At 40.9% G+C, this 14834-nt stretch overlaps 1 protein-coding gene across 1 annotated transcript in view; it reads left to right on the top strand.

Annotated features, from left to right (window-relative positions):
* The window catches only part of PPFIBP2 (PPFIA binding protein 2), a 74053-nt gene that overhangs the window by 55639 nt on the left and 3580 nt on the right, over positions 1–14834 (top strand). Inside the window, exons 11-26 of the mRNA XM_054171977.1 lie at positions 1884–1981; positions 2175–2239; positions 3583–3651; positions 4028–4088; positions 5949–5990; positions 7149–7290; positions 8565–8624; positions 9160–9298; positions 9932–10060; positions 10617–10767; positions 10934–11045; positions 11443–11531; positions 12255–12377; positions 13040–13165; positions 13838–14026; positions 14409–14579. Coding sequence (XP_054027952.1) covers positions 1884–1981; positions 2175–2239; positions 3583–3651; positions 4028–4088; positions 5949–5990; positions 7149–7290; positions 8565–8624; positions 9160–9298; positions 9932–10060; positions 10617–10767; positions 10934–11045; positions 11443–11531; positions 12255–12377; positions 13040–13165; positions 13838–14026; positions 14409–14579 — 1766 coding nt within the window. The remainder of the gene's footprint in view (positions 1–1883; positions 1982–2174; positions 2240–3582; positions 3652–4027; positions 4089–5948; positions 5991–7148; positions 7291–8564; positions 8625–9159; positions 9299–9931; positions 10061–10616; positions 10768–10933; positions 11046–11442; positions 11532–12254; positions 12378–13039; positions 13166–13837; positions 14027–14408; positions 14580–14834) is intronic.

Genomic DNA, 14834 nt, shown 5'->3' on the forward strand with positions numbered 1-14834 from the left:
ATATATCACTTCAAAATCCAGGGGAAAATCTTTGTCTCATTTCTTAATTACACTGCAGGAAGTGCAGTGAGGCTTAGGACAATCTCATTTTAACTTGCCACCTTGGTTTTCAGTACTAAATTTAGCTGGGGAAACCCAGCTTTCTAAAAGGACAGCTTTGTTTAACATAAGTCATCTCATTACCAAACACAGTATTTTCAGGTCTTGTATGGCAGAATGGAAACTTGTGTTTAACACACAAGAATGGGGAACAACAGTCAGGTAAATCTCTGAGTAGTCATTAAACAAAAAAAAAAAAAAGAAAATAGAAAAAATCTCTCTTCAAAGTCTTATTAAAGGAAATTCAAAGGTTGATTGTAGGTTTTGGAGATGCATTTACACTAACTCCCAAGATAGCTACACCACCGTTACCCAGGGAGTAGGTGCTCTCAACACCACCCCACAGTACCACTCTCCTTGGCAAATCTTGGTTGCAAAGATTTGAGTACACCATTCCCATGTGCATGAACAAGCAGCAAGCTTGCTTTGAGTTGGTACTGCAGGGAAGCATTTCTTATTTCTGCTTAAGGCAATCTAGAACTCTGGTTGACAGAACATCACAGAATCACCAAGGTTGGAAGAGACCTCAAAGATCAAGTCCAACCTGTCACCAAAGACCTCATGACTAGACCATGGCACCAAGTGCCACATCCAATCCTCTCTTGAACACCTCCAGGGACAGTGACTCCACCACCTCCCTGGGCAGCACATTCCAATGACGAATGACTCTCTCAGTGAAGAACTTTCTCCTTACCTTGAGCCTGAACTTCCCCTGATGCAGCTCCTCACCAGAAGTAGCACATAAATAGATTCTTCTGATTTAAAATGTTGCTAAAGTAGGACAGCTGCTTGAAACAGCCTCTGACAGTTGAGTAAAATGTAAAGGAACTACCCTGAACTCAACTACAGGTTGCTCTTTTGTGCTATCTGAAGGACTATGTACCAGCAACTGTAGCATGAGATTCCTTTCTTATCCTGAGAGCTAGTGGTCAGTAACAGGTTTGTTTGTAGTCTTTACAGCTGAAAAGCATGGTAACCAAGCTCACATTTAATGAGTCTTCAAGTGATCTCTCTGCTAATAAAGCCAAGGCTTAGCCATAAGATTTGTTATTTTTTTCATGTGTCTAGAGCTGCTGCATCTCTGTCACATAAATTGGGAGTTACTAATGTGCTTAAAGGTCAGTCTGAATTTCTGCTTTATGGCATAGCAGCCCTCCCACATCCTTTTTGCAGCCTTGTGCTTAGGAGAGCTCCAGAAAAATATTTTTAGCCAAAATACTCCAGAAGTTTGATCAGCACTGACTATTCAGACCCTTATTTAGCATTGATTGGCAATTTAGGAATAAAAATCCTACTAAATAATGAATTTTGGAATGTTTCAGTATTTGCTTTGATCTGGGATATTCAGAAAAACCAGGAACATGTTTACCATGTTCAACCTCAAATTGAGCATGGGGCACTGCATTATGATACAGATGATGTCAAATAAGTGTGCTACCTATAAATCATTATGCTATGAGTAAGAGGATGGTACTTGAGCTCACCTCATAACATCAAACTGTGATTTAGAGTGGTTCAGAAGCTGCATCATAATCAGCTCAGCTACTCACAGCAGAGCACAGCATACAACTAGAAGTGATATTCCTTGCTCTCATATAAATAAGCTTGCTTGTCATCAGAGCCCAAAAGAGTGGGGAGCAGAGAGGCTGGTAAACTACATGTGTCAAATCAAAACAGAAGGGGAATTTAGAAACTGAAGTACTTAGAGTGTCTGAGAAGGTCCTAAATGTTCTTTTATTGGCCTGTTTCTCTCCCATTCTACTTCTAATCTTCATTGCTCACAGGCTCTTCTATCTCTGGTGGCAGTGAAGAGGAACTTGAGACAACAGTGAGGAAGTGGAATCTTTTGAATAATCCTCAAGGAGAATTATTTAAAACAGAGGTACTTAGTGAAGATATTTTTTAGAAGCAAGCTCTGCCATATATATGATTTATTGTATTTGTATTTTTGTAATAGCTAAGGTAATGCAGATGAGGGTTTGACCCAGGCTGAATTTTTGTACTACTCAGTATGAATATGATAGATTCAGAATTAAACACTGGAGTTACAGACTTGAAACTTATATTTTACATAGGCCTCTTCAGGAGAATTGTCACCAGGTGTGCTCCCTCCAGTGCCACACAAAGCTATGGAAATCAGGCAAGACCTTTGTTTCTTGGGTTTGTTTGGGGGTGTTTTTGTGGATTGTCCTAAATCTGTATAATCTGTTTAACTGTTGTGATTGAATCATAGAATGGGCCAGGCTGGAAGGGACCTCCAAGGGTCATCCAGTTCCACCTTCCTGCAGTCGTCAGGGACATCCTCAACTAGACTAGGTTGCCCAGGGCCTTGTTGAGCCCTACCTTGAAGATCTCCAGGGAAGGGGCCTTAACTACCTCCCTGGGCAACTTGTTCCAGTGTTCCACTACCCTCATAGTGAAGAACTTCTGAAATCTAACCTTCTCTAGTTTGAAGCCATTGCCCCTTGTCCTGTCACTGCAGGCCTTCGTAAACAGGCCTTCTCTCCATCCTTCCTGTAGGCCCCCTTCAGGTACTGGAAGGCTGCTATTAGCCTCTTCTCCAGGCTGAACAACCCCAGCACCCTCAGACTGCCCTTGTAGCAGAGGTGCTGCAACCCCTTGATCATTTTTGTGGCCCTTCTCTAGACCCTCTCCATCAAGTCTATGTCCTTCCTATGTTGTGGGTGAGGTCTCACCAGAGCAAAGTTGCAGAATCATCTCTCTGGATCTGCTGGCAATGTATCTTTTGGTCCAGCCCAGGATGTGATTGGCCTTCTGGACTGCAAGCTCACACTGCCTGCTCATGTCCAGCTTCTCACCCATCAGCACCCCCAAATCTTTTTTCCACAGGGCTGCTTTCCAACACCTCATGCCTCACTTGGTATTGATAGCGAGGATTGTTCCGGGCCAGCTGCACAACCATGCACTTGCTCTTGCTCACCTGGGCCCACCTCTCCAGCTTGTCTAGGTCCCTCTGGATGGCCATCCTGTCTCTCTGGCATATCAACACCACCACTCAGCTTGGTGTCATCTGCAAACTTGCTGATGGTGCATTCAATCCCCCTGTCTGTCTCACTGATAAAAATATGAAACACTACAGGTCCCAGTACAGATCCCTGAGGGCCACTACTTGTTAGTGCTCTCCATCTGGACTACAGGCCATTGAGTACCACCCTCTGGATGCAACCATCCAGCCAATTCCTTACCCACTGAACAGTTCACCCATCAAATCCATATCTCCCCAACTTTGCAAGCAGGATGGCATGGGGGACCGTGTCAAAGGCCTTGCAGAAGTCCAGGCAGATCACATCCATAGGTTGTCCCTTGTCTTGTTTTTTCTTGGTTTTGCAGGGACTTTTGGGTAGTTGTGAAAGCAGTGTTTCACCATGGGACTTTGCAATACTTAGTTGTTACGTTTTTAATTACAGGAATAAATTAGCACTTCTAAGTACTTAAACCAGTCTATTTTGTTCTTATTTAAAGTGGAAGCATCCCAGCATCCTCAACTAATGTAACCTCTCCACAAGCAGATTCTTCAGAAACCGTAAATAGGTGAGTGTGAGTAATTTCAACTGAAATGCTTAACATGCAGTGGGGAATTGCTCTTGTTAATATTTTTGTTTTAAATGTAATTCTGCCTTTTCTCATTTTTAACATCCCTTAATGTTGCTCCCTGTGCAGAGACTTACTTGCTTAAGAGCTTCTAAAAAGCCATCTGTAGGCATTAAGTTCAAAACTTCACATTCAGCCTCATTTACCTTTCATTGTTGATCAAAGGAAGTCTTTTTGCTGTTTCTTCATCTCTTGCAGTTCCCAATACTGTGTAACAAACCATGACACATAAGGAGCTGTCATCGTGCAGTTGTGGAACATACGAGCATACTAATGTGCTATTAACTGCTGCTTTTTTGCCTGTCATTATTTTAAGGGTCCCACAGAAAAAGAAGTCAAACAGTTTAGAAGACTTGCAAAGTGAATCCCTGGAAAAGGTTGGTTTATTTGTAATCACAATTTGTGGTGTTTAATATCATGACTGAAAGAGAGAGGTCAAGTATAAATAATCATATGTAGTAACCCTAACCACCACTAACATTGGGGTGGGAAGGAAGCCCTAATGGTCAAATAGTTCTTTTTTTTCACCCCATTACCAAACTTAGAATAAAAAAGCTATTTGACACCCATGTGTACACACCCCCAGATTCAGCTTTTCACTTGAAAGAAAAATATTTAAGAAAAATGCAGCAAATAATGTTGAGGAATCGTTTTGTCAAACTGCAGTTTTGGTTTGTTAATAGGTTTAAAAAACTTTAACTCCCACATGGCTGAAGATACTAAGGCTGAAAATCTTGAAAGTAGTTAAATATTTGGACTTGAGTATTTCCACATAGTGCTTGCATGTAAATAATACGAGTGGTGTCTCCTGACTTTGACTTCTGCTGTAAATGGCATTCCTGAGGATGGTAGTGATGCTGAGTTAAAGCAGCAGGAGCACTGTTATTAACTCAAAGATTTAATTTCACTCTAGAATAAAGACTTTCCAATTTACAGTCTCATTATGTTATGGTCCAGAGGCTTGTTTTGTCATTATGTACACTGAAACTTTTCTGCACTTGTGAGGCTGTTAGTGACACTTTCTATTCCTGAATTAGACTTGATACTAGATTACCCACGCCCAGGGCTGCCATTGAAAACAGGTGCTAGTAATATGATTATTCCTGTTCTTCAGATTAAGAAAATATTTGTGTAAATCTCTGAAGATGACAGTGACCAAATAGAATGTTTGAGATTTGTGTGGCACTCACTTGATTGTGACAAATCAGTTCAGAAATAATGTTTAATTCCACATAGGACTTATGAAGGTCTGTTTTCTTTTAATAACTTTAAGCTATTTCCCTGTCCTAAATTCACAAACTTAATTTGTCTTTGTGATGTAATCTGCTAAGGCTGTACTTGCACATCTGGCTCTATCTGTTAAATCAGAGTCCACATAAGAACAAGGAACTACCAAGAATATGAGAGAGTTTTAGCAAGCCAGGCCCATGCCCAGCAAGGCATTTAAATTGTATGCCCTATTTAGGCATGAGGCTTCTTAGTGAAGTAACTGAGACTTCCCTGTGCATATCAGCGAGTGGCTAAATGTGAATTGGTTACAACCAAAACTAAGGCAAACAAAACTTGGTTTTCTGACTCAGCATGGCAAGACTTCATTTCTTGTGTTAAGTCCAAGAGAACCTGTGCTAGGGGCATGGTTTATTGAAGCTATTCTACTTTGCACAAAACTGAAATTCCAGTTATGCCCAGCAATAACAACAATGAAACACATTGGTTGTCTTTGACTCAGCTGTGCTGGCATTTTGAATTGATTTGTTTCTGTCCAAGTTCCTCATGGTTGCAGCTGGATACACACAGTATTGTGCATGTTCTTTTTTTATGCCAGTCATTTTCGTATTGACTGTTAAACAACTGCCTAAGATGATCCTGCTCTGGCGGGGGGTTGGACTTGATGAGCTTCCCTTCCAACCCCTACCATTCTATGATTCTGTGTTCCCAGCTTAAAGGCTACAAGGACCACCCAGAAGCCTGAAAATAGAAACATTCCTTTGATCATAACAGAACATAAACAGGGCCTGAATTTTGTAGAGTGATTTGGACAAACGTGTTTAGTATTACATACGTGATTTAAATGAAATGAAGGTATGACAGACCTTGTGATACACCGTCAATGCATTAGGTAGCATCACTGTAGCAGTAAGACTAGACTTGATGTTCTGTGTATGTGTGTTAATACTAACATTTGTCTGTTGCTTTTTTCCATAAACTCTGAAATTACCCTCCCTCCAACTCCGTAGTGTGTAGACGGGAAACCAGTACAGCCTGTTGTAGAACAAGAGGTATATTAACTGTAAACTCTCTTACCTGGTGTGACGTGCTGTGATGGTATTTTCATTTTATATTTATTTCCTCTTAAAACGTTGGCACAGTTTCAGTGCTGACAGCCTCTGTGAACAGGGGTAAGGGTTTGAAAGGGAAATATTCTCTTTTACATTTTATTTATTTATTTAAAAGCTTTTATGTGATGCCAGAAGCTGCCATCAGTTTCAGAAAACACAGTGCTAATGTAATAAGCAGTTTCTCTACTCATGCAATTTTTGGTACAAGTCAGGATATACTCCTGCAGTTGCTGAAACAGGAGCAGAGTTTGAGCTGAGTTAGTGTCACAAAGATCCCTCTAAATTGTGAAATAAGATAAACCAGTTGTAATCCAATGAAAGATTTGCTGTCTCATCCTCTCACAATGTTTTGAAATAATTTCATTAGAATGATGTCACTACACAGGTCCCTACTAGGTGGTTTTGTATACTAAATATGCTTTGTATGTTTTCAGTACAATTTTTTCCTATATGACTTCCTGTCTCAGTGAAACACTTACCACTGTGAGCTTATTCCAAAAACACACTGCATGTGCACTACTCCCACTACTGCCAATTGCACTTGCAGGTCCATTGTCTCCCTGGAAAGCCTCTATATTCCTACAGTTCGGGATATACATTTTGTTCAGAGTGATGGCTGCTGCTGCTTTTCATTTGTATTCAGTACTGAAGGAGTTTTAAGGTGCTATCTCCAAAAGCCTGTGACATATGTACTCTAGCTGGAGAAGTACCGTGATAGGCTCAAAAATATCAGATCTGTGTGGAAGTTCTAATCTACCCTTGTGAAGGAGCTGGTCAGTGAAAAAATAAAGGCAAGGAAAATTGAGATGGATTGATTCTCATTTTAGCAAAGCCTATGTGCCAGCTGCCTTTCAGTATGATATACTGAAACTTTGAGGAGCATCTCTTGTGAGCTCTGTTGCTGGACAGTCCTTCTAGTTCAAGTAACCTCTTTTGGACAAAAATTGTAGTCAGTAACCATTTAGCCCTAAAATACAGAGGATGGGTGTCATGCTGACCACGAGCTTCAAATACTTTCAACTTTTCAAATACTGGATTGCAAATGCTATGCATTACTTGATTTTGTATTCATTCATTTCTCCCTCTTTAAAAAAGCAGAGCAAGCCACTTGTGAAAGGTAGCAGGTATCAAACCTTGCCAGGAAAGCTACCTCGACCTTTGCAGAATGGAGAACAGGGAACTTACAATTCATCAGACAGGTGCTGCACAAAGGACAGTGAGGACAACATCCTGAGCCTAAGTATGTATCCACAACTCACTGAGAGGGTTGTGTAGGAGGGGGGAAAGGCAAACTGTTTGAGGGGTTGGGACATAATACAGTATATAATCTGCAATGCCAGAACAATGGGTTATGACCTGATTCAATGAGGGAAAGTTCTATTGTTTTATAACGATGTACCACTGAAGAGTAAAAACTGGGTTCAAGCTTTTCTGTTGCGCTTGATACAATTTGCTGACTTCATTGATGACATAAGTAATGAAGAGACATTGTATTGGAAATTGTGGGGAGAGCATCATGGAAGTCAAGAAATCTGTGATTAAAAAGTGGAACTTTTAGAGGTGCAAACATGTTGACAATAATCAGAGCAGTTGGTTGCTGTAGCTTGTGGCACCCACAGGTGAAAAATTAACTTGCATGTCAGTGGATTTTGAAAACACAGGTGCATTGTAATTCCACAACCACAGCCAGGTGTGGAAGCCCTGTATTAATTTCTTCTCAATGAGATCTTAAGGATGGATTTATTGACAATGACATTACAGCAAGGCACAGAAACCGGTATTTGCCAAGGATCAAGGAGCTTGGGAGCTTAGCCATCAGAGTATCCCATGTGATTTTGCATGGTTTTACACTTCAAAAGTTATGGGGAAGGTTTTTGTTTGATGGCATTTGTCTTGTTTGGGGTTTTATTAGTTTTAAGACCCCCTGGTCCTAAAACCTGCTAGAGTATTATGGCTTCAAGATTTCAATTGGTTGGGGGTTGTTCAGGACTTCTTACGGGTTTTTCTGTGATTGCAACAGTGCATGAGCCCTGCTGTTATGTCTTTAACTGCAGGATCATCCTCCAAGGATACAGTAAGAAAATGTTCTTCTGATAGAACAAGCAATGACTCCCTAAATACAGAATTAACAGAATTTTTAATGCAAGTTATTTCTTGCATGTGCACTAAATTCATTGCACCTCTAATTCTGTATTTCAAAGGGATCTGACGTAATCTCAGATATGCTTCATTTCTGATACTCTGTAGGCTTTGTGGACCTCTGTAGTGTGTGCTTAATATGTTAACACCACCACCCCACCCCCCAATCAATAGATCAATGATCACCTCACCACTATCTGTTGAAGATGAACTCTGCAGAATTCATGGGGCCTGTGCCCACTTCATACTCACTTTTATGTCAAACATAACTGCTTCTTTACCTTTTTGTTTCTGCTTTTAATGCTTGCCTTACTTCTTTGCTCTTCTGTAACTTTATTTTGCTGGTGTTTTATATCTTCTTTGCTTCTTCATCTGGCTTTCTGCTTCTTGGGATGACTGAAGATCGGATCAGGAGTGTCAGTGCACCAGTGCTAGGTACTGTATCCAAACAAGATGCAACTTCTTAACATAGATTTTGCTGCATACTTTTCTTTCTTTTTTCCTTGCTTTCCCTATGAAATACTAATAGCGAGTGGGCCATCCAGATTGAATGCCTTAAGTGCAGCACTGAACGGAGGTAACAACTTTTGCTGCACCACATTTGGATGGGATTTCTTTTGATACTTCTGATTTCATTCCATTTTCACTGAACTCAACAGAAGAAAGTCCCACTGATGTTGATGGAGGAGTTACAGTATAAAGAATAGGAAAAAAATTTGAGGAATCTGCTTTTGTCTGAAGACCTTTAATTAATTCAAGTAATTAAGTACAAATTTAAGAAGCAACAATGCTCTTTTACCCAGTGTGTTATTACATATGACATGGACAGCTGCTGGTTTTTTCCCCCCACTTTCTAAGCATGTGGGGCTTTTCAATACAGGAACATTTTTTATGTTCTGCATCTAAACATTCTTCTCCCAGGTAACAACTTGGTTTCTAATTAGTGTAAAATGTGACTATCTTAACCCAGGAGAAACAGAGAACATGGATGGTACAGTAGTCTCTGATGACCTCTCACCTCTTTCTTCGGGAACGGATTCAGGTCCACAGTCTCCATTGTCTCCAGAAAACAGAAAGAGTCCAAAAGGGATCAAGAAAATCTGGGGAAAGTAAGGCCTTTGGTTTTGGTTTTCTTTTTCATGTTGATTGTCAAAGCATTTTGGCTGAGAATGAACCTGGTTCTTGGCAAAAGCCACAATTACCTCCAGCAGGAATTGAGTGAAAGTCGAGAAAGAGAAAGCAGCTCTGGCACTGCTTGGGTGTGTCTTTACACATGGGTATAGGAGAATGGATGGTAGAGTTCACTGTCATGCTCTTGGAAGAAATAAGACACTCTGCTCTCATCTTAATGCTGGTAATTGAGAATGCCAACAATTTCATTAGCTATGGGAAAATTAAATGATAATAACTTGTTCTTTACAACAGGCTATGAGGCAAAATAAAAAGAAAGTAGAAGAAAAGAACATAAAAGACTGAGTTTTACTGTGTTCACATTATCTGCTTTGAGACAGCAATTCTGGCCTCCAGTATGGACTATTAAAGGGATTGAGGGTTTTATGGCTGCTCTGCAGAGCTTTTCTTTTCCTCAGGTCTGGAGGGCATTTGCTGGGAACTTGAGCTACCACTTGAATTAGATGTTTGTGGTTTACAGGAAATTTAATACACTTTCTAGTTGTCATATATGAAATAAATCCTCTCTCTCACAAGCTAATACTACTGTCATGGCATTCTTGTCTTGAAAGAATAAGAAGAACTCAGTCAGGTAACTTCCCTGCAGACGATCTGGGCTTGGCAGAGTTTCGAAGAGGTGGTCTCCGAGCAACAGCTGGACCTCGGTTATCCAGATCAAAAGAAACCAAAGGCCAGAAAAGGTAATGGTTCCTTCTTTACCTTGCACAGCACATGGTGTTCAGTGTGCTCAGCAGCCAAGTTTGCCTTAGGTGAAGCACATTTTTTCCCCAATCCACTTCATGTGGAATTCCAAAACAACTGGAAAGAATTTGTCTTGTAGAAAACATGTCTGAGTAGCTCCCCTGGCTGCACTCCTTCAGCTGCAGGTTGCAGCACTAGCTGTTTGTTGGCAGTGGCAAAAATTTCACCTTGTGTAAAGCACAAGGAAACTTCGTATCATCTCCTATGAGAATATCTGCAAAGTGATGAGGATTCAGCAATTCCCTTTTTCCTGTCTTCAAACAGAAAATGGGAAATTCTTGTTCAACCCCCATGCCCCTCAACTGTGGGCAGCCAGGTCAACAGACACCAGCACCACAGCATGTACTGCAAGACCGGCTCTCAGCTTTTGCTGTTGCACAGAGCAAAGCACACCAATGCCTAGGCTGTAGTTCTGCCTCTGGCACACGATGAGCTTGCTGGTAATAACCACAGTTCTGTAAGATTATTTTTTTAAACCTTTCCTGTACTTTTCAGTGACTACAATGCTCCATTTGCTCAGTGGAGTACTGAAAGAGTTTGTAACTGGCTTGAGGACTTTGGCCTCGGCCAGTACGTCATATTTGCACGGCAGTGGGTGACTTCAGGCCACACGCTGTTAACTGCGACCCCTCAGGACATGGAGAAGGTAATCACCTAGAATTGTTTCTCTCAAGCCCCTGTATGCATGGACCCCTTCAAACAGCTGACAGTTCTGCTTTTCTGAAATGTGTGGTATCAATTTTTAAAGACACCTAAAGAGAAGCAAAGAGCCAGAGACAAGGCAGACTACTTGTTAATTGTTGTTGTTGCAGGAGATGGGAATAAAGCATCCACTGCACAGGAAGAAATTAGTTTTGGCCATTAAATCAATAAATGCAAAACAGGATGAGAAGTCTGCACAACTTGATCATATCTGGGTGACACGTAAGTGTTTGAACTGTCATGGAATTGTTTGGAAAGGAATTTCCCCCACTGCAGTTCACAGACTGCCTGGTACATTTCTTTAAGTAGGTACCAAACATCTTGTTAAGAGTACCAAGTTTCAAGCCAACAGAATGAGAATTTCTGTGGTGTTTTTGACCTCCAAATATACAGTTGTACAGTAGGATCTTCCACAAGGAACTCTGGGATTGCAGGGAAGTCAGTGCTGGGGGGGCTCAGTCTAGCAAGAGCTGTTATGCTGCAAAAGGCATGTGCTCATTCACTATGTAAAGTTATCACAGGGGTATGGTGGAATTGGTTTTAGGCTGCCCTTTCAAAAGATGAATGGTTCATTTTGGCTCAGCTGGAGTTGGGTACACCATTGCTCTTTTATCTGCAGGATGGCTTGATGACATTGGTTTGCCTCAGTACAAAGACCAGTTTCATGAAGCTAGAGTTGATGGGAGAATGTTGCAGTACTTAACTGTGGTAAGTTAAAAACCTTTTTCCTCAGTTTAACCCAATTTAACGTCAGACTGAGCAAAGAATTTTACAATTTTCCTTTGAAGGTGAATGTTTAAAAGAATTTTTTGCAAGACAGAAATAGTGCCAGTAGCAACTCTCCACACCAAGGTAGCAGTAGTGTTAGTAAAGATAAGCAGCAATTCCAGTGCTTTGTACAGCTCTAGGCACATTAGCAGCAAAGCTTGCACTACACAGAGCCCCTGTGTTTTCTTAGTTTCCCTGCCCAGGGACAATGAAGTATTTGGCTTTAACTGTGCTAGTAAAAAAGTCTAATTTAGTTGTTATCAAGGGTACAGCCTGGTCTATGCTGCTTGAGGAGCCCTTGCTACAAGAGCATGGTGTCTGTGATCCCATGGTTAGATGGGTGTTGCTAGCTGCAGTGATCCTACTCACAACAGGATCTTAGCCACAGTCTTAAGTGTGTTAAACTACCAATGAGCCTGGATTTAATAAATAGGCTACATGTTCTCCTTCACTTTTTGCTGGGTCTTGCTATGATGCAGTGTTTCAACCAACCAACTACAGCAATGCACCGCAAGACCCCTGCCTTAAAACCCTCTCAATAAGTGTGAACTTCTACCTAAACTATGGTTACTATGGTTTATATAAAACTACACAGCAAGTGTAACCATCTGTCTTCTTGGGGCAAGTACCTGTTTTGGAAGTATTCTGCACTCTTCTCTACAGAATGACCTGCTCTTTCTGAAAGTCACCAGCCAGCTGCATCATCTGAGTATTAAATGTGCCATTCATGTGCTGCATGTCAATGGTTTTAACCCCCACTGCCTACGCAGGAGACCAGCTGAGGAGGTAAAAGAATGTTTAAATTGACTAAATGAGCACTAATTACCTGACTGCATCCAAAGGGGGTAATGAGTTAGCAGTACACAATGATCCAGTAGAATCACTGCTACTAGGGAATGGCTCTAAAGCAGGCTTCCAGCTTTCTAGCTCTGGAGTGTAACATGAATTCAGCAGTAATAATAAACATATACTCAGTTTTAAGCACTTTTTAAGCACTTCTTAGTTAAGTATCATGCACTTCCCTTTAGAAATTATTTGCTTAAAGAAATCAATTCAACTGCTGAGAAAATAATTTTGAATGCTTTTTCTTTGCCTAATTTTTAACTCTCGAAGACTGTTCAGATTTTTCCTCTCTCTGGCCAGCACAGCTTAATTTCTTAGTATTAAAGGCTGACAATAACACTGTTGCCAACATGTCCTGTTTTTCACACCCTGCAGTCTCTACTCCTCTACTACTTAATGCAATATATGGAGTTTCATCTGTCCTAGACTACCTGTACCTGCCATCTTGTCAGAGGATGGCTGAAAAAGGCCTTCCGCAGAAACAATGTCTTAGAATCAGGGAACAACTATTGCTCTGAGGTGGAATGCTGGTTTTATGGCAACTGAGAGCACATTGTGAACAATCCAGGCTACAGCATCATCATCTTTTCTGGTTATTTCAACAGAATAATGTGTCACCTTCTGAAGTAGTTCAGTGGTCCAACCACAGAGTGATGGAATGGCTCAGATCAGTTGATCTGGCAGAATACGCACCAAACCTTCGAGGAAGTGGAGTGCATGGTGGCCTGATTGTAAGAACTGCACATTTTACTATGTATCTACTAAACACTGTCAGACTGTAGTACAACACATGTATCTTGATTTCACAAAGGAAAACTAAACAAATAACTGCTAAGACTTTTTCAATAATAAATCTGAGCTATGCATGAGTGGTTAGCAGCACTACATAAAAACCCCCAACCCAAAGTGTTCTGTGAGAGTTTTTTAGATAAGGCATCACTGAGTGCTTCTTTTGAGTGGTTTTAACAGAATTCTTAGCCACAGTAACTTGAGGCATTGCTTGCCAGTGACCAGGAATGTTGGGTTTTGAGTGCAAAACATCAGAACTTTTTGCAGCCTAGTAAAGCTGGTGTTCTGAAATACCATGCTTCTAGTCCCTAGAATGTCTGCAAAAAAAAAGGTTTTTCCAAGATTGAGTTTATACTGAGTAGAGCAGAAAATTCTGAAAACAAATGTGTTCAATCCAAAAAACCAGAAGGATTGACGATAGATACAAATATGTATTTCCCTGACCATACGCTGCATCTCTTACTGCCTACTTCCTTGTATTTCCTGTTCCAAGTCTAGCACGTATCACATCATAACTGAGTTATAGAATGAGCACTCTCTGCAATAGTAAACATTACTGTGCTAGTCAAACGTTCACCCCTACAGAAAACAAATATTCTGCCATTTTCCAACAGGTTCTTGAACCTCGCTTCAACGGTGACACGCTAGCAATGCTGCTGAATATTCCACCTCAGAAGACCCTGCTGCGACGCCACCTAACAACCAATTTTAACGTATTGATAGGACCAGAGGCACAGCAAGAAAGAAGAGAAATAACAGAGTCAGCAGCATACACACCTCTGACCACCACTGCCAAAGTGCGGGTACGTACTGCTGTCAAAAAGCAGGCATTCCAGAATGTCACACTTCCTTGCCCCTGTCTTATAAAGAAAAGGGAAAACTTGCAGGGAGAGGTTGGTTCTAGAACTGTTGTATTCTCCTTCCAGATACCAAAGCATTTAATGTTGTATCTGTTTACATCACATAAACATGCAATCCCCTCTGTCTTTTCTTAGAAGAAACATTATCTAAACGTATTTAACATCAGCTGTAACTCCCAATTTGAAAACAGTGACATTAATTCAGTTCAGAATCTAGATACTTGAAGGACTAGAGTACAGCAGTAAATGCAACAGGAGAGGATTTGAAATGTATAGAGGACAATCTTATGCTTATCATTCAAAACTTCTTGTCATCTTCTTTCAGCCAAAGAAACTCGGATTTTCACATTTTGGAAACTTAAGGAAAAAGAAATTTGATGAATCCACAGACTACCTTTGTCCTATGGATACAACCCCAACTGCTGCAAATGGTACCCAGAAAAACTATGGTGGCTACAAAGGACTTAGTCCATTCACTGACCGGGAACTGGATCAGGTGGGACAGACTGACTGATGCCATTCTCATCTCATCCTCTCCCTGCATTCCAAAGCTTGCAAATAACCAAACATGAGCATGTACAAAGTATTTGCTACATCTGCATGAAGTCATTGAGAAAGTATTGGGTGTGGACACTGGAAAGAGTTTTCTACTAAGAATGCCAGCTTCATTTGTTTTAATCAACATCATCACGACTCCACCTCCAAGCCCTTTCTCAGGACTGTAACACCTTTACACTATGAAGACTGAGGT

Source organism: Dryobates pubescens, chromosome 22, assembly GCF_014839835.1.
Source record: "Dryobates pubescens isolate bDryPub1 chromosome 22, bDryPub1.pri, whole genome shotgun sequence".
In the NCBI taxonomy this organism is placed as follows: Eukaryota; Metazoa; Chordata; class Aves; order Piciformes; family Picidae; genus Dryobates; species Dryobates pubescens.